Consider the following 19,430-nt stretch of genomic DNA (forward strand, 5'->3'; position numbering starts at 1 on the left):
TGAGGAGGATGGTGGTGGTGGTGGTGGTGATGGTGGTGGTGGTGGTGGTGGTCATTGTGATGTTGAGGAGGATGGTGGTGGTGATGGTGATGGTAGTGATGGTGGTGGTGGTGGTGGTGGTGGTGGAGATGATGGTGTGGTGGTGGTCATTGTGATGGTGAGGAAGATGGTGGTGGTGGTGGTGGTGATGGCGATGGTAGTGATGGTGGTGGTGATGGTGGTCATTGTGATGTTGAGGAGGATGGTGGTGGTGGTGATGGTGGTGGTGACGGTGGGAATGATGGTGGTGGTGATGGTGTCAATGATGATGATTGTGATGTTGGTGGTGGTGATGGTGGCGATGATGTTGGTGATGATTACAATGATAATGTTGGTGTCGATGCTGACAATGGCATTGGTGGTAATGGTGATGGGAGGTATCTCTGGGATCAGGTGGCCACTCCAGAAGCAGCAGCTTGGCTGGACCCGCAGGACAGCAGTTCTGCACGGAATGGGAGGCAGAGAAGACTTTGCAGCCTGGCTCTCGGGCTTCAAGGTGCACAGAAGGTGGTCTGGAGAAGCCGGGCAGCCCGAGCAGCCCTGGGCTAGGCGCGGCGCCCTCCTAAACCTTTCCACCTCCTCCTCTCCAGCCCTGCTTAGCTGAAGGACAGAGGTGTCTGAGCAGCCAGCTGTGAGCAGCAGGAAATCGGTGCTCCGCCATCCTGCAACTCGGATCTGATCACTGAGCGAGGCTGCAGGCCACAGGATGCAGAAGCACAGGACCCGCTGAAAACGCCTCCGTCTAGGAGCGGAACTTCCGGCCCTTCTGACCGTGGGAAGCCACACCCCCATTTGGGTCTGCCCCACCTCACAGCGGTCCACGTGCCTGCTCCACGCCTCCTGCGTGCCTTCCACGGGATGTCAGCAGCCTGAGCCCAGAAGAGCTGTCCCCAGGCACCAGTGTCCTCCTTTGCATACCCCTTTGCAGCCCAGGCTGCCTCCCAGCTGGGCTCTGGCAAGCCTGGGCCTGGCAGGGTTGTGTCCCACCCGCAGCGGGCCAGGCCTCTCTGCCGACCAGCCGGTGCCAGCTGTGTCCCTTGCCTCCGACCAGCCTGCTGTGGCCTGGTAGCAGGCAGATGCCTGGGGCACAGACCCCTTGGAGAGGCTCCCTCCTACCCTGCAGCCCACCGCTGACCTACATTGCCTTGATTACAGTCTTGCAGCAATATGAACAAATGGAGCCCTCCCAGACCATAAAACTGGAATGAACCGAAACCCATTTACAAATTAAACACAAACAAAACTGCAAAACCAATAAAATTTAAATTTGCAGCATTAATTTTACAAGGCAGATGCTTCCCAGAGACACAGGACCCGGATTGGGCCCCAGGGTGCCGGCGCTACCTGCTGCCCGCACATCTCCTGGTGCACCGCGGCGCCTGCGCACATGCGGGAGCGGTGCCCGAGCGCTTGCCCCGAACTGCGGCTCGGTCCGTGGTCGCCAGCCTGCGGTCTTACTCGGCGCCATCCCACGGGCGCTTTTCATACTCGTTCGTGATAACTTGCTTACGCTGCTGTGGTTTCCGCCCGGGGACAGCTTTGCTTTACAGCGTGAGCGGGCGCTGCTTTGAGCGGGAAGAATCCAGTTATTGCAGGGACTGTGAACAGAAAAAAATCTCATCTTCTATTTACTGCCACGTTACTGCTAATGAACTGCCCCAGACGGGGAGCGGGAAGGGAGGGAGAGGGCAGTCGGTTGCTCTCCGGCTACCCTGGCTTCCCCCAGTGACGTCCTGGTGCCTAGTCCTGCTGGAATTCAACGCAGGTCCCAGGAGGAGGAGGGCCCCTGCTTCGTGCGATTAAGCGCGTGGTCTCCGACACATGCGCGCCCACCACGCCGGCGCGTGCAGGCACACACTGGGCTCACCCCCGGAGGGCTGCACAGCCTCGGAGGCGCAGGGGCATCTGCCTGGCTCTAGTCACTGCTGCTGACGGCGCATGCTCCGGAAAGGCCAGTGGCATAGAGCGGCAGCCCCAGGGGCCCGGGGCCACCGGAGAAGACTTAGAAGGAAGCTCAGCGTGCCACGGACCTCAGACCTCTGTGGTAGAGCCCACCAGGACCAGGAGAAAGAAGCAAGCCGGCCTTCTGTGCCCATTTCCAGGGCCCCTGTGGCTGTCCCTCCCTTAGAAGCAGCCAGGAAGCCGACTGGCCCGAAACGCCTCCCAGCTCCAGGGTCTGGATAGATGGCGGCACCTGAGGGCGTGCAGCAGGGCTGGGCGGGGTCTCACGTGGTCAGCTGCAGCCTCAGACGTAGGTGCTGAGAGCACGTGTGTGGGTGTGAGCACTGGTGTGCATTTGTGGTTCCTGCGTGCATGTTTGGCTCTGGGCATATCTGTGTTGTCGCGCACTACATGGACACGTGTGCTGCGGGTGTGTGTCTTAGTGTGCCGTGCCAAGCGTGGCCAGGTCCTGGGCTGTGCAGGGCATCTGGCTGCATCTCCAGGGAGGCCTATCTGTGGTGGTAGAGGTGTGCGGACCTGCCAGAGCCCATTCACTTTGTCCCCAAAGCCATGGACACACCCAGCAATCTTCTTTCCTCTGAGGATGGGGCTCCCCTCTTCTGTCCTCCAGGTGTGTCCAGGGGGCTTCTGTCCCCAGGTTAGGACAGGCGGAGAAGACACAGGATAGGGGAGATGCCAATCCCTGACAGTTGCCCACAGGGCGAGCATGGCGGCTATCCCACATCTCAGGCTGTGACTGTGTCCCCATGGGGCCCCCAACAGCCTATCCCTCGTGTCCTCAGGAAGTGCCGTCCACCTCCGGGGACATCCTTCACCTCCCCTGAAGCTGCTGTGACATTGCTCAGCAATGTCCCACGTGAAATGGTGCTGTGCAGCGCAGGCATGAAAAGCCCTTTGTCCTTGAGACCTGGTGGCCAGTGCTGTGCCTCCCACTGCCTCTGGCAGGAAGTGGTTGGGCCAGGTATGGCTGTCTGTGGCCTGCAAAGGACTTGAGTTTTCAGCACTGTGGCCAGTGTTGCCAGGGTCTGGAGACCGGGCGGGGCCAGCGCTTTCGATTCCCCCTCCAATGAGCAGGCTCCTGAGTGCCCAGAGTGGTAGGCCTGAGTGTGCTGGTGGGGGCGCACAGCCTATGCGTGTGTGCTTGTGTGTGCACAGGTGTGTCAGTGCACACTCCAGCCTGGGGGCGGGTGCCGTGTGTGGCCAGGCACTCTAGCTGCGGCGCGGCAGCCCTCATCTCCGCCCTGACGGAGGCCCCAGGCCCACCCTGGTCCTTCCGTCCCAGCCTGATGCAAGCACCGCACTTGTCATGTCACATCCAGTTCTTGGGCTCCCCATGGCCTGGGGCCCCTGCTCGGCCCCCACCTTGGCACTCAGGTAGGGGTGTGTGAGGGCCCAGGCCCTGGAGCATGGTCTGGGCTACTGGCTGGACAACTGGGCCTGCTGTGTGCAGCTGCGCTGCAGCTCTTGGGGCTGGAAGTGCCCTTCACTGACTGCAGAGCTCCTAGTCCGAGTAGGGAGGAGGAGCCGGCCCTGGGGCCCTGGGGCCCTCTGAGGCTCAGGATGCAGGGGGCCAGGCTGTGCCGGGCACCTCCTTGGGGTTGTTCACAGGGACTAGGTGGGTTCCTGCAGGTCCCCTAGAGCCCTTCCGACACCACCTGGATGCAGGCATGCACACACACACACACACACACACACACACGGTCACTGTAATTTGCTTGGGGAACCTCAGACACCACACATAAAGTGCGTGGGGTGCGGGGTTTGCATGAGAACACTGTATCTTACTCACAGGTTTAGGAAAGGTTTCTGTACCATCTTTCATTATAACTAACACATTCGGGAAGGGAGAGGTGGTGGCTGGCAACTGCAGGAGTAACTGGCGGCCAGGAGAGGGGTGCAGCACCACCTGGCCCCTTGGCGGGGGCACCGCCTGGGCAGGGGGCAGGCTGGAGGCAGCTGTGTCCTTGGAGCGGCTCCCCAGGATGCCAGGAGCCCTTTCCCCAGCTCTGCAGGCAGCAGGGCCCCACTTCCCTGTTGCCCTCTGGGGACGCCTGTGTGCCCACCTGAAGTGTCAGGCCCGGGTCCCACGTTCCTCTCAGCTCAGGCTGCTGGGTGAAACCCTCAGGCAGGGCACGAGCAATTGCTCTGGAGATGAAGGCAAGGCCCGGGCTGGTTTCCTGCCCTTCCCAGCCTGCGACGGTGGCCTGACCGTGTCCCCAGGGTGACAGGCAGGTGGGGGACTCTGGTGTTTCTCAGGAGGCATCGGTCCCATCTCTCAGGTCTCAGACCCTGGTGGCCTTGGTGACTTCCCAAAGCCCTGTCTCCACACTGAAGGCACTGGGCTTCAGCACACCAGTGTGCACTCGGTGCACAGCAGGGCCTGGAAAGGGCTGCAGGCCTGAGGGTGCCAGGGCGGGGCGGGCAGCACACCCACAGGTACTCTGCTGCGCCTGCTAGGCGTAGCTCACCTAGCTTGGGGTGCCATGCTCTGTGCAGATCTGCCCAGGCCCACAGCGGAGTCCAGGCCCCTCCCATTGCCCCTGTGCTGACCTGTGACCTCCCAGATTCCCCTGCACGGAATGGCCCCAGGCTTCTGCTGGGCGGTGTCCCTGATCATGTCACCCTTTGCCCATTGCTCCTATGGGGTGGTTGCTGAGTCCAGGGCCAGACTCAGGACTCCATGTGAAGTGGAGCTGCGGGAATGATTGCTGAAACTGAGGCTTCCCAGGCACGGGGAGAGAGAGCATCTTCCTGCGAGGGGCCCTGGCTGCCTGTCTGCTGGGTTCCTGAACAGGGCCGCAGGTGTTTGCAGACGTTTGCAGAGTGACCCTCCCGCTAGGAGAGATTTTAGCTGGACCTACAGAGCTGCACCACTTGTTTGTGCAAATGGAGGGTTCTGTGGCTTATTTTTTAAAAAAACAAAAAAGTGAAACAGAAAAGAACTTCCAGGACAGGTGGGAGCCAGGAGCCAAGGAAACTCCCAGAGGGAGTGGAGCTGGAGCCTGGCGGTGAGGGCGGTTGTCCTCTCCTGGGCCAGAGTCTCTGCAGGGAGGGCGTGGCCAGGCTCAGGGGCTCAGGCACCTCCCAGGGCTCTGCACCAGGGCAGAGAGCAGGCAAAGCCCCAGGAAGGGGGAGCCCAAGCGGGGAGGCTGGTCACGTTTATCCCCTCACGTGGCATGGACCCAGGTCTTCGTGGTTGGGTTTGCCTTGTAAAATGCTGTTTTCTCTTTTCTCTGACCTTGCGGGTGAAGTTAGGGGCAGAACTGTGGAGAGGCAGGCGTACACATGCGTAAGTTAGGGCTGGACAGAAACAGCTCCGAGCAGGGGTGGGCACGCTTCTCTCTGGACTCCAGGTGTTTGTGGGCTTCTGTAAGCAGACAGGGAGGGAGGTAGAAGCCCATACAGCAGGAGGCGGCATGGTTACCTACCCGAGAAATCGCTAGTAGGGCTTTGGAGGCTCTGAGAGGGAGTGCCGAAGCTAGGCCTGCAGCCACACCGTGGGCTCCCTGTGTCCAGGGCCTCCTCTGCCGGCGCTGTCTCCGGGCTCCCTGTGCCTGGGGCGGGAGGCCCAGGGAAGAAGCTCGTGTAATTTTCTGTCTGGAAGAAGTCAGTTGGGCCCCAGGCCCCTAAGCTCGCGGGAGTCAGTGGTCACCTCCCACCAACCTGGCCCGCACCAGTGCCCAGCTCTGCCCTGCCCCGTGGCCACAAGGACCAAGCCTTAGGTCAGCACGTGCCTGCAGAACAGGGACACAGTCACTGGGTTCAACTGGGTCCTTCCCACCTGGCTCCTGGCCCCCAGCCTGGTGCCACGGTGGCCCTTGGTTGTTCCGTGCTGGTGGGCGATGGGCCAGCAAAGTGTGGCCCAGGAAGTGAATTCCTATCTAGAGGACGAGTATCTGGCCAGCCTTCCTACCTGCCTGTCCCTGGGGCCACTGAATCTGGCATGTGCAGCCACACCTGAGCCGCCCAGGGGCCCCTGTGGTGTCCAGGCACTGAGAGCTGGCGCAGGACTCAGGCCTCGGGGACCCCGTGCATGCAGGCAGCCCTGACCACTGTCTCCTCCCTCTCTCTGCAGCACGCATCATCAGAACGAAGCAGTGGTGTGACATGCTCCCCTGCCTGGAGGGGGAGGGCTGTGACCTGCTCATCAACCGGTCCGGCTGGACGTGCACACAGCCTGGAGGGCGGATAAAGACGACCACGGTACGTGGCCCACTCGCCGCCATGGGCGCCGGGAGGGGCCTCCGATGGGACAGGTGGCAGCATGGCTTCTCAAGCAGAACCCCGTCCCCTCTGCCCCCCACTTTGACCTGAGGACTGCGACCCCAGCAACCTGTCCCAGATCAAGTGGTCATTGGCTGGTGGCCTCAGGGGCAGGGCAGTGGACACCATCAGGGGCTGCTGTCCCATTGGAGAGGGTATTTGGTATCGGGGTACGTGTGGGGGACATGTCATGTAACCCCTGACCTGAGGAGGCGCTTCTGGACCTCTCTAAAGCGTCAGGACCTGGGCTGGGCTCTGAGGGTTCTGCTGCCCCAGGTGTGGCCTGGTGGCTGCCTGCTGATCCTCTGCGCGCTCGGTGCCTCCTCTTCCCACTGAGCAGGCGCTCTGCCAGCTCCTCAAAAGACACCAGGGCTGATCTGGTCCTCAGACCGTGTTTCATGTGGGCGGCTTTCGTCCTTCGCGGAGCCTCTCTCTGACATTCCCTCCTCTGGTGCTGGGGGCCATACTGCCTTGCAGTGGCCATGTGGGCAGCTCTGGGCGGCCCACTGCTGGAGTCCACGGCTGACCTCTTCTGCTGGCTGGCTCCCCCACCTTGCTGTCCCCTCATGGTAGACAAGAGGCTGGGTTCTTGTCCCCCTGCCAATCCAGGCTCTGTGAGTGATGGATCTAGGGCCACAGAAGGGGCTGTGAGGGCCCAGAGCTTGCTCAGGCCAAGGCTGCGGCCCACCCACAAGACTGGAGAACACCCACTCTTCTGCTGGTCCTTCCATGGGAGACCTGCACAGGCTGTGCTAGCCGTGTGTCTGAGGGGCCCTTGGCTGTGGCTGCCGGGGAGGGGCCTGCAGTCACCTGGCCCACGGGCTGGGCAAGCAGATGCCTCTGAGTGCCGTCAGGACAGAGCTGTGATGCCGCAGCACACGACCCCCAACCCGAGCCACAGCCGAGGCCAGGGCTGCAGCCCGGCGTCCAGCAGCTTGTCCTGAGGCCAGCTCTATGCGGAACGTGCGCAACTTGGCCTTCCTGCAGCCAGGGCCAGCGGCATGTCCCTTCCTGAGCTCGGCTGTCCAGGAGCGGCACAGAGTACCAGGTCTCAGGCTTTCCAAGCAGCTGACAGCCTGAGCTTCCCGAGCTGGCTCCCAGCCCCGCGTTGCACCGGCTCCAATGTGGCCGGGCAGAGGCGAGGGTCTGTCCTGCCCCACAGCTGTAGGGACCCGCAGCTTCTTCCAGCTTTCTCGCTGCCATGGCTCTGCTGGCTGGGCGGCTCCCGAGGTGGGCGATGATCTCCTGGAGGGTCGGGGTTCTTGTACCAGGGCTGCCCAGGCAAGTACTTTCCGTGACAGCATCAAGAGGCTCAGGGCTCTGACATCCGCATCTGGACACCTGGGGAAGAGGCACGCAGCCCTTGTTCAGCACATGTGACCGTGATGGGCCTCTGCGCTGCCAGCCCAGCCCCCAGATTCATGCTTGGAAGTGAGACTGGACAGGAGCCTTGCCTCTGTGGCCCTGGGGAGGCCATGTCCTCCCAGATGGAGCCTGGGGGTGACAACTGGCCCCAAGCCTGGGTGACCACCTCTGGCCCCTCTGAGGACACAGGCCATACTCTGTACCCTGAAGTACAGAGCACGATGGGCAGGGGACTCCTCTAGAACCTTATGATCCAGGCTTGGGATGTCACAAGGCCAACCAGCTGGGGTGGCAGGTCAGGCTTGAATAGATGACATGAGGGCAGGGGCCTCAGCAGCCCCAGTGCGGCAGGAGTGGGCACCTCCTCTCACCTGCCTCCTGGCTCTGCTCTGCTGTGCCTGGGGACACTGGGGTCAGTTGATGTCCACTGAATGCAGCAGGCCAGGGCCACCTCAGAACATCCTGGCCTGTGGCCTCTGCCCCTCCTGGTGCCCGAAGCTCCATCATGGTTCCTGCCGCCAAGGCCCGGGCGTGTGCTCTCTTGGCTGGCCTGGCCCGTGCATGAAGGAGACTTGTCTTAGGCCCCTATAAGTCCATAACTCGTGCTACTTTCACTGTAATGGTTTCGCTATAACCCTGCAAGCCCACATTTAGTAATGACGTCGGAAGCCTCGCAGGCCTGCTTAGTAGCCACTGCAGCAGGTGCAGACGCTGTTGTTGGTCACTCACACATGTGTAAAGCATGGTCGGGTTCCAGGGTGTGCGGATGGCACAGGAGGCCGGGTCGGCGCAGGGCTGTGTCCTCCCCACAGGGAATTCTGCTGTAACCCCTGTAGTCCATGCTCACACACTGGACGGCAAAGCCATGAAAAATGACACAAAGGGTGGCAGTTTCCTGCCATCCCAGAAGCTGCATGTCCAGCCGTCCTGGGCTGTGGCAGCCGGGGTTGGGAGGCAGACTCCCACTCCAGGTCCATATGCGGAGCTGTCGCCTCTCTGCTAAGCCTGCTGAGCACGCCCATTGCATCAGTGTCCTAAGCCCAGCCACCAGCTGAAGGCCCAGAGAGGAAGGCGCCCCTGCCTTGCTGCCTACTGAGCCCTTCTCCTGGGCAGCAAGGGCCTCACTCCCAGGGCACCGGCTTTACAGATGTCCTTGACTTTCCCACAAGGTGTCACTCACCTGGAGCAGGAGGGGACAAGACCTGTCATAGCCCTTAGCCTGGCCCAGCTCTGTCCCCAAGGCAGACCAGCAGCACGACTCAAGGCTGTCAGTGTCACCTGCTTACTATGGTGAGATCCCTGCACACAGAAGCCCCTTCCAAGCTGAGCCACTGGGGGGCTTTCATGCACTCTGAAGGGTGGTGACCCCCACTCTGCCTAGTGTCCTCGTCTGAAGCAGCTGCTCCCAGCCAGCCACGCGGTCAGGAGCCCTGCCTCGCCGTGGCACCTCCGGGCTGGCGCTCAGGTACCCCCAGCATGCAGGGGCCTCCTCAGGAGTGTGGGGTGGAAGCGGCTGCCCCAGGCCACCAGAAAAGGACAGTCAGCAGGCCCTGGTATCAGCTGGCCCTCTGTGCCCTCAGGCCCATGTGCTGTATATCGTTGCTCTCGCCCGGCTGTGCAGCAGGGCGGGGGGTCACACGCACCTTTGTGGTGCCATGTGACACAGGCAGGCCCTCCTGGAGCAGCCCCTGTGGACCCTGCAGGCACCGTCACTGCCAGGCTGTAGTGCACCATGGTGGGGACTCAGCCTCGCCCTGCCCCGTGCTGCTCGTGCCTGTGTCCTCTTCTCGTACCTGCTGCTTCCTTTTAACGGGGCTCTACTGACAAACCAAGTAGTAGGGCAAGGGCCCCTGGCCCCTCTCCCTGTGTCTCGACACTGGGCCTCGGGGTCCTGGGCCTGCTCCTGCTCTTGGGGGTGTGAGGCCGAGGCCAGCACTGCCAAGGACAAGCTGCCGGCCAGCTACTCGTGGTGGAAAGAACTGTGATTGTCCAGTGTCCGATTTATGGGAAGCACCTTGTGAACTTGCTTGGTGACTCCTTGTGGCTCATAGGCCCACGAGCTCCAGCCATGAAAGCCGCAGCTGGTCAGCTTGAGTGACCATGGTAGCCAGGTAGCAGGAAGGCCAGGGAGGTGGCCTGGCCTCTGTCCCACATCCTGGACAGCGTTGGTGAAGACCCTGAGAGCACTTGTGCCGGGGCCAGGGCATGGGCTATCGGGTTCTCTTGGGAGCTGCAGGACCCGGCTCCCACAGATTCAGGGCCTCGAACCCCGCTTCCAGGCCTCTCAGGGGTCTCCGGGACTCTCAAGCCCAACAATGTAGAACTGAAGCTCGTAATTCCACTCCACGTCCCATCCCAACCCTTACAGGGGGTAAATGAACCCCCCAGGAACCCTGTCCTCATAAATTGATTTTCTAAGAGGTGATGGCTTTTTTAATAAATTGACCCTAGGAAGCCTGGTGACTCTGTCCAAGTGCCCACGCCTGGGTCAGAACCCTCCTCCAGCCACCTCTGCCCCCCACCCCGGCTGTGCCTGTTACCTATTATTTCTCTGTGTCCCCAGAGGGGGCGCCACTCAAGGGCAAGCCCTGGGCTTTGGTATCCCCAGCCCTGCCCTTGTCTGGCCTGCATAAGTAGTGTGATAAATGGATTCATTGATTAACCCAACGGGGACCTGGGCGCATGCTGACGTTTGCATTTCCGAGATCACCGCTTCTCCAAGTGCAGGTCGTCACCCCATTAGTGGGTCGTGAAAGTAATTCAGTGGCTCACAATCAGCATTCAGAAGGAGGAAGAAATGGAACAAAACATCAGTGAGCTCCAGGGTCAGGGGGGAGTCCATTTAATGAATCAGGCATGCACGCCTGGGATCACGTGGGAGATGGAAATCCGCCATCCTGCAGGTCCCCAGAGACACGCTGGGCCCTGGGGCACTTCGGAGGCCCTGTGGTAGGTCTGGCTGTGCCCTGAGGACATCTGTCTGCACTGGCTGGGGTGACCCTGGTGGACGCTGTGGGTGACCAGGGCACTGGTGGCAGCTCCAGGTCCCTGGGAACAGTCCCGGGGCGCCCTCCACTTGCTGGCCTCGTACTTGCTCTGCTCTGGCTGCCTCTGGTCCATGCAGCAGGGCTCCCAGGGGCCGGGGTGGGGGGAAGGCTGGTAGCCAGGTGCTCAACCAAGAGCCGCTCCTGTTGGGCATCGGAGACAACCTGCTTTCCAATTAGCTGTGGAGCACCATGATTGAATCCCGTGTGACAGAAACCGCATTCACAGGGAGCAGTGTGCTCAGTGGGTCTGGGGGAGTGTGGTCATGCTCAGGTGTCACCGGGCATGTCATGGATGAATCACGTTCCCTGGAGCAGAGGCCAGGCTGGGCCTGGGCCCAGCTGCCTGTAGGAAGCCTGGGTCTGCATGTCTGTGTCAGGCAGGGGCTGTCCCACCTGGTCCTTCCTGCTTTGCGCCCGCAGAGCGTGGACCTGAAGCCTGAGCCCTAGACACTGGCCCAGCAGGGCTCGGAAGGATCTCTGGGAATCAGGCATTGAGCAAAAGTGCGCTGCCAGGCTGTGAGACCATCCTAACAGGAGAGCGCTGCCCCAGGCTCTTGCTGGGCAGTGTCCTGCATGGGCCTTCCCAGCCAAGGTCCCAGAGTGCACTGGGGCGCCGTGTGTAGCTTTGTCCTGGGACTTGCTGGGTGCTGGGGACGTGCTGGCCTGGCCAACCCTCCTCTCTCCCCTCTCCTCTCATGTTGCTTTAAACCAGCTGCTGGTGTGCTAGCCCAGCTCCCAGCCGGGTGGGGCACCCCAAGTTCAGGCAAGCTGCACGATAATCAGGTAGCAAAGCCCTGTCTGTCACGGACCTGCCTGGACAGCGCTTCCTGCAGTGCCTGGCACCTGTCTGCATCTACAGAGAGCCTGCTTGGGAGCTGAGAGCCGGGCTGGAGGAGGAGCCCCTGCCCTTCCTGCTTGCATGCCGAGCGGTTCCGGCGGATGGTGACCAAGTCCAGACACGGAGAGGAAGAGACCCGTTCAGCTTCCCACCACCTCGGAGCAGGGGTGGGGGCAGGGGCTATCCCAGGAAAGTGCTTGTCACAGAAAGCGAGTTGGAGCTCTGAGGGTTAAACTGTGCGCTCTGGGGGCTGCAGCCACCACCAGGTCCGTGGGGAAACGGCCGGACAGCCCTGCTCCTGACAGGAACGCGGTTGGTCAGCAGAGCCCTGCACGGGTGGCAGGCACAGAACGAGGCCCACACGCCACCCTCGCCTGCCTTCCACAGGTGCCATGAGGTGACCCGGGTACCTCCAGGGGAAACAACAGATTTCTGCTTGCATGCACAGAACCAGCAGAGGGGACCACCGCAGCCTCATCCGAAGGGTGGGCTGGGCGACCGAACGCAGGGGCGCTCCCTGTGCGTGGGGGTGGGGTAGACACGATGATGCACCTGGTCCTTCCTGCTTTGCGCCCACAGAACGTGGACCTGGAGCCTGAACCCTGGGCACTGGCCCAGCAGGGCTTGGAGGGGTCTTTGGAGGTCAGGGCCTTGAGCAAAAGTGTACTGGCAGGCTGTGAGACCACTCTTAACAGGAGAGCGCGGCCCCAGGCTTTTGCTGGGCAGTGTCCTGCGTGGGTGTCCCTGGGCTGCTGCAAGCGATGACCACCTGCTGGTAGTTTCACACACAGGCTTTATCCAGATCTGGGGATAAAGGCAGGCCTGTCCCAAGGGCGGCTCTTACAGGTACCCTCTGCGCTCTTGCTGTGGCAGCTCCCCAGGACGCCAGCTAGTGGTTGAAGCGCCTCAGCGTCTCGCTGTCTCCATGTGACCTGCTGAGTGTCCAGTCTCCTTTTCTTACAAAGCTGCTGGTCCTGGATTCGGGATGTGTGCTAAGCCCAAGACGTCATCTCCAGATCCAAGCGGCGTCCGACAGCTTTTGTCTCCAGAAGTGGTCAGCTGCTCAGATCCTTGTGGATGTAGATTTTGGGAGCCATCCCTCCACTCACTCAGCCAAAACCCAAACCTGCAGCTCTGTGAGTGGAGGCCAGAGGACCCTGCTGAGACGCCCCGCTGCCACCCGTCGGCCCTTTAGTGCCCTGTCCCTAACGTGGGGGTGACCCAGGATGCCTGTTTGGGAGAGAGATGGAAAGGAACAGGAACTCAGGAAGAAAGGAAGCAGGAGAAAAGGCAACACAAGGACGAAAGTTGAACCAGCATGCCAAGTTGAACCAGTGGGGGGAGCTGTGTCCAGGGCCCAGGAAGCGACAGAGAGTGTGGCCGTGGAGCCCTGGCCGTCTACCAGCAGGAGCGCACCCGCTTCCCCTACCCCTATGACTCGGCCACCTTTGCGACTTCCTGGTCCGGTGGATAGGCATGGTGTTATGCACTGGTGCTTTGGACAGCCCGTGGCCAGGCCTCCTGAGCCCCAAGGTAGGAAGTGGGGTACTAAAGGCTGCCGTGCTGGAGGGTGTGGGAGCCTGCCCCTGACAGGGGGCTGCAGCTGGCCCAGACCCTGTCCTGCCTGATGGCCAAGGTCAGCCCAGCCCTGGCCTCCAGTCCCCGTGGCCTCCCAAGACTTGAACAGATCAGGTGACCATGTGTGAGGCCACAAGTGATCACATGTAGGAAATGCTGGGAGCAGGGTGCTGTCTGAATGGGAATCAGGAAACACTTTCGAGAAGTGTGTGTGAACCTGTTGCATACCTATCGGAATGTGAGTAAGAGCAGGACTTGTTAGAACTCCAATTGGATATTTGGAACATGAAATTGAGGCAATCCAACAGAAAAGTAGATATATATTTTTTTCTCAGAAATAGGAAAAAAAGAAAAAAATAGCAGATCAATTTGGGAGGCCTGGAGGGTAAAAGATCCAAAAATAGAGAGAAATGGAAAAAGAGAGAAAAAAATTATCAAAGAAATATTTTCTAAAAATATTCCCAGCCCTGAAAGCCATGGGATCCCAAGAGAGAGCATGTGCCACAGGCCCCAAGGAATGAAAAGAGCCGTCCAGAGCTGCCGCTGAAGTTTCAGGCCGCGAGGGACAGGGATGTCCTGAAGCTCAGAAGGAAATCTAGGTCACAAACAAAGACACAGTCTCGGAATGCAGTGGCGTCTCGGGGAACAGCATGACCAGGACAATCAGTGGTGGCTGCAGACCCAGGTCCTGCCCTGGACTCCCAAGTCCTGGAAGGGTCCTTCGTGGGAATTCACCACAGGCTTCACCCTAGGTGTCCCTGAGGACAGAGGGGGCTGCGGCCGCAGGCTTAGGGGCATCGTCCAGGGGCGGGCAGAGGCTGCCCTGTGCATGCTTCCGGCTGGAGTCTGTGCCTATCTTCCAGCTGTCTAGGCAGTAGGGAGTAGGGTGCAGGCTGTCCCATGGCAATCAGGCCCTGCACTGCACGTGGTGTCTGACACCTGCCTCGCTTTGGCCAGCCTCCCTCCACTCCTAGGCATGCAGCCCCTGTTCTAGAGGACCCCGCATGGGTCCTCCTTGGACTACAGGCTGCTGAGGAGAGTGCATGCCCACACAGGATCTGTCCTCTGGCCCAGCAAGAGCGCTGGTGTCCAGAGAGCTCCAGGGCTCGGGCCTCACTGAAAGTGAGCCAGGCTCCAGCCAGCTGGGCTGCAGTGTGTGAGCTGCGGGGGCAAGACCTCAGGGCAGGGCTGGCGCACTGCCGAGAGCCGAGTCGTCAGGCCTCCAGCTCGGGCTGTGGAGTCCTTTGCACAGCCGCAGCGAGTCCTGACTGCAGAGTCCTGACCATCAGAGGAGGTGCAGGGGATCTGGAAGGACCACAGGTGTCCTGGATGGGACTTGGTGACATCAGGCAGGAGCCGGCATGGACTTGTGTGGGGTCCCCACATAGCCAGCGGAGGGACATCGGGCACGGACCAGCAGGACCCATGCAAAGGGCATGAAGAAGACAGGCAAGTGCCTGGGGCCACCTGCGGAGCCCAGCCGCACCACTGGTGTCTACCCTGGCCCTGGCCAGACGCCCTCCCAGCCCTGTGGCCAGCCCGGAGTCTGAGGCCAGCAGCTTCCAAGCTGATGGGCTCCTCTGAACCCCTCCGCGTCACAGTCCCATGGGGCTCCTCCCTCTGCTTGTGGCCAGGTTTCTGCAGCCTGTTTCATGTTCAGGTGACATGGAGTCCCTCACCCTGGTGTTGTGGACTTCGGGGACGTGGATGTGATTTGTCACCTCCACCTTGACCTGATCCGGCGTCTCCAGGCCTGCCCTCGCTGAGGCTGGGCCTGCTCCCCTCCCCCTTGAGGCTGTCCCCAGAGCCCCGTGGAGTGCCCTGTGCCCCACTGTGCCTGACCTCTGCCGGCTGATGAGGCTGTGAATGGTAGCTCTGTTCCCAGCAAGGAGGAAGCCCTGCCGGGGTTCAGCTGCTGAGCCCGCACAGAACCGGCTGCAAGCTCCGGAGACAGCGCCCAGGGCTGAGCATCCTGGCACATGCCACCCTGTGGCCTCTGCACACCGTGAGCCACCCAGCCTGTCACAGACCCCAGTGTGTGTGCCACAGGGCCATGTCCCCGAGCACCAGTGATAGAGGGTCAGGCATCACTGAGCAAGGGCTGGCTCCCGCCACCTGCACCCAGTCCTCCTTTCCTTTACGTCTTTGGAGGCCTCTGAGATGCCCTTCATCCTGCCAGGCAGGAGTCTCGACAGTCTCCACCACTCTGGCCATGGCCCTGGGTATAGTGGGCAGCTGCCTGTTTGTACCCCCAGGAGCAGACCCCAGCTCCCTGCCCCCAGGGCTCCCCTGGGTCACATCCTCTGTGACATTTGAGCCTGATGGCCCTGTGAACAGGACCTCAGCTGCACACGGCCTTCCTGGAGGTCGCTCACCTGAGCAGGGAGGTGGTGGCACAGCACACATCCGGGCTCCAGGACATGCAGGTGCCCAAGGGGCCCACCTGGTCATTTATACCATCCTCTGGGAGCCTTGGAGGGACCTGGATGACGAGCTGGCTCTAGAAGCGCTCCAGACCCAAGGAGGAACCAGCAGAAGAACCCTGGAACCATCTGCAGGCAGCTTGTGCAGGGACAAGCCCACCCTGGGCAGTGGCCCTGGAGCACATGATGCAGCTCGCTGTGCACCTGCATAGGCCGGGGAGTGCGGGAACCGGCCTCCTGCACAAGTGGGCGCTCACCTGGGATTCCCTGTGCGAAGCCCCTGTGAGGAGAGAGGTAGATGTGTCCCAGCTGCAGCCTGGCTCCACTCACCTGGGCACCAGGATTCCCCATAGCCCTGAGCTGCCCGTGCTCCAGGACCTGAGGAGGGGACCCTGCTCTGAGCCCACAGGAAGCTACCCGGGATGAGCGGGCACCTCCTGTCCTCTGCCGAGCGCTCTGCCTGGGAGCAGTGCAGGCCTGCCCAGGGCAGGGCGGGGTGTCCAGGAAGCAGAGAGACTGCCCTTCTCACCCCAGAGGAGCAGAGCTGGCACTGCGCCCATATCCGCAGTGCCCATCAACCCAGACCCTGAATGTGGTGCCCCAAGAACAGAGCCCCTGAGGATTAGAAAGCTGCATGAGAGACCAGGTGGGCAAGGGGTGCCGAGGCCCCAGGAGCCCAAGACCTGCACCCAAACTAATCTTTGTTGGGCACAGACAATGAAAAATGGCAAGTCGTTGCCCCAGCCCTTCCTGTGATCCGTCTTGTGCCCCTTTGACTTGTGCCATTCACCGCCACAGTGATTGCTGGGCATCCTGATAGATGCGGTGTGTGAACAGAGGCGCCCAGGCCAGTGCCGCATCCACACCTGCTGTGAGCAGCCGCATCCTTCGTCTTCTCAGCAGAATGAGCCCAGAAACAGACTGGCTTGGCCACGCTTGCATCCTTTCTGCGGTAACTTTCGGGAATGGGCAGCGCTCTGCGCGGGTGCTGTTTACAGTCATTGTGCTGTGTTAGTCTCCATTCTCCTTGAAGTAGCTGCTGTTTGAATCATCTTAGATACATAAATGGCAGGCAGTTGGAATCCAAGGGGGCTGACCCAGCGGGGGCAGGGGACAGCGTGTCGTGTTCTCCAGGGCGTGTGCAAAGGGGTCTCTGGTGCCGCTGTGGTCGCCTGCAGCCTCGCGGTGCCTGAAGGCTGCCCTGGGGTGACCTCGGGGTGGGGGTCAGGACCTAGTGGGGTAGCCTGGGCCTTGGTAGTGACGCAGCCTCTGTCCACCCCTTCCATCCCTCCTGTGTGTCCGGCACCAGGGCTGAAGTGGGGGGCACTTGATCTTGGGGCCTGCTGGACCCCGCACAGGCCACAGAGGGCAGCTTTTTGATGCACAGTGGACTCATTTGAGGCTGCTTGGAGCCGAGGTCCAAAGTGCTCCCTGGACAGGTGGAGGCGATGTGATGTTCACCTAAAGAGGGCCCAGTCACGGCCCACAGCCACGCCAGACACCTGGTGAGATCTTCCTAAGGAACCCTGCTGGGCCAGGCCTCAGTCGGGTGTGGCTGACCAGGTGTGTGTGTCCAGGTGCGGCCACCACGTGTGTCTGTCTCAGAGCCGTTTACCAGCCTTGTCTGCCCACAAGTGGCTGCTGGGCTGGAAGGCTGGGAGCCCACCCTGAGAGTGGTGCTGGCTGGATATCTGAGACGTGTTTCTCTGCTTTGGCGTAAGATGTCCTTGTAACTCGGAGGTGAAGTTGCTTAGTAGCTCATTGTCTCATAAAGGACAAAAGTGAACTCAGCGCTTCTTAGCTGCACTGGAAAAGTTAAGTCCTGTAAGCTAGGCACAACCCAGGAGTGTGCATGTGGCAGAGCTGGGGCTGAGGCTGCTTCCTCACCCGCCCGGGAGCTGCGTGCTGAGCCGTGGCTGACGCCCTTGTGCCCAGGCTCCAGCTGTGCCGAGCTGGGCAGACACCTGTGCCATGGGTCTGTGGCTGGCATGCCCAGCTGTGGGCTGCTGGACGGCAGCAGGTAGGAGCAGGGCCTCAGCCAGCCCCTGCCGCTCGGCTCCTGCATGCTGCTGCAGGAAGAAGATGTGGCAGGGATGCCACCAGTCTTTTAGAAGGCTGTTGCAGTAAATGTCAGCGCCCCACTAAGCCAGAGACTGGGCAGCTGAGGCCAACACCCAGGCCATGCCCTCACCCACTCTCACTACCTAGTTGGCACCCCCCTGGGCATCCCCTCCCCAGCCCCACCTGGGCTATGTGCCACAACACCTGGCTGCCCCCACAGGGTGGGGCCTGTCCCAAGCTGCCTGCCGGCCAGGTGGCACTTGGGAGTCAGATCCGACGGCCCCGCGCCCAGGAGTGAGAGCTGCTGCCTTGAGCCGTGCCGAGGGTTTCCCTCCCAGCCTGTGCTGGTTGCCAGTTTCAGTGTTCTAGAAACAGTGCCTCCACAGCACTGAAGAGACGAGCCCACGTGGGCTAAGCGCTGAGCAGAGGCCCGGGTGCTGTCCTTTGAACATGGCCGTGACCGTGACCTTCAGTCCTGCCAGGTCTCTGTGTGCTTCTTGTGCAGGGCTGGCCGTGGGGCCTCGAGGCTGTGCTGGTCAGCACCCGGGTAGGCAGAGGGCACTCTGCAGGTGCTGGGCTTTGGCATCGAGAGCTGGTGAGCACGCCTGCAAGATGCACACAGCCGGAGAGCCTTGCTGCTCCCAGCATCCATCCCTGGAGAGCGAGAAAGCCCAGTGTGGACAGACCCCTCAGGGGCAAGGGGCCTAGCGCGGGCTCCTCCCAGCGCAGGAAGGCTGACAGGCCCTGAAGACACCCCAGCCCCAGGCCAGCCCTCCCAACCACAGGACAGAGGGGGCTGGGCATGCGCATACTCCCCCAGCCTCCTGCATTCCTGGCTAGCATCAAATCACAGTGGAACAAGTGCTTCCCTGGCAAGCCCAAGGGCCTGCGTTCAATTCCCGGTTCTGCCAAAAAAAAAAAAAGTGAAAACTGAGTCAGGAGCCTAAGACAAACCCGGGCAGTGGGAAGGAGTCCGTGGCCCTGAAGACATCCCTCAGCAGTGGTCGTGACACTGTGGCCTCTAGGGACGCTGCTTCTCTGTACCACAGGGACCGAGGTGGCCGTGGTGATGCCGGAGCCTACAGCAGAGGCGGCCTGGACCCAGAGCGGACCTGCAAGACCCACCAGGAGAAACAGGAGGGAGTGCCGGGCTGCCAAAAACAGAAGAGGAGAATTCAGATACGTACTGGACGTCACATGTAGCAGCACTGTCGTGCAGAGAATCGGAGAAGGGACGTGAGAGCGATGTGAAAGCCGAGTGGATCCCTAGGGAACAGCAGGGCAGGGGGCTAGGAGAGGCGGCAGCTGGGCTCAAGGACGCAGGCCGGAAGCCCAGTCGGCCGGGTGGGAGGGAGCTCCGGGAGAGACGCTGCCCAGCCATGCTGGGCTCGGCGTCCCCGGCGACATCTTCGGACCCAGCTGGTGTGGAGCAAATAGGGAAGGTGGCAGAAGGAGAATTCTGACCCGCAGGTGCTGTGGACGCACGCTGCCCTCTGAACGCAGGGAGACAGGAAGGAACCCACCCAGGGGTTGGGCTGAAAAGCAGTTCTTCCTCGGAATTCAGCCCTGTCCCTACTCGTTTTGGGGAAAAGGAAGAGAGCAGATTTGCAAGGATTTAGGAAGTAAACCACCCACAGGCTGGTCTTGAAGAGGGAAACAAAAGAAGCACTCAGGCCAATAAAGACAGACATCAGAACCAGGAGCCCAAGATGGAAAAGGTCGCGCGGAGGAAGATTAATGGTCACCACGGAGTGCAGGGGCTGGACATAGACAATTCCTGTAGCTATGGCTACCGCAGTTTTTCTAATATATTCTGCATGTTGTGAAGAACAGCGCTCTTGCCGTAATGCCTCG

At 61.1% G+C, this 19,430-nt stretch overlaps 1 protein-coding gene across 1 annotated transcript in view; it reads left to right on the forward strand.

The window, feature by feature from the left end:
* Nucleotides 1–19,430, forward strand: part of Fam19a5 (family with sequence similarity 19 member A5, C-C motif chemokine like) — a 97,072-nt gene that overhangs the window by 63,569 nt on the left and 14,073 nt on the right. The window contains exon 3 of the mRNA XM_023702574.1: nucleotides 6,077–6,204. Coding sequence (XP_023558342.1) covers nucleotides 6,077–6,204 — 128 coding nt within the window. The remainder of the gene's footprint in view (nucleotides 1–6,076; nucleotides 6,205–19,430) is intronic.

This window comes from Octodon degus, unplaced genomic scaffold, assembly GCF_000260255.1.
Source record: "Octodon degus isolate 3935 unplaced genomic scaffold, OctDeg1.0 scaffold00153, whole genome shotgun sequence".
NCBI classification, from domain to species: Eukaryota; Metazoa; Chordata; class Mammalia; order Rodentia; family Octodontidae; genus Octodon; species Octodon degus.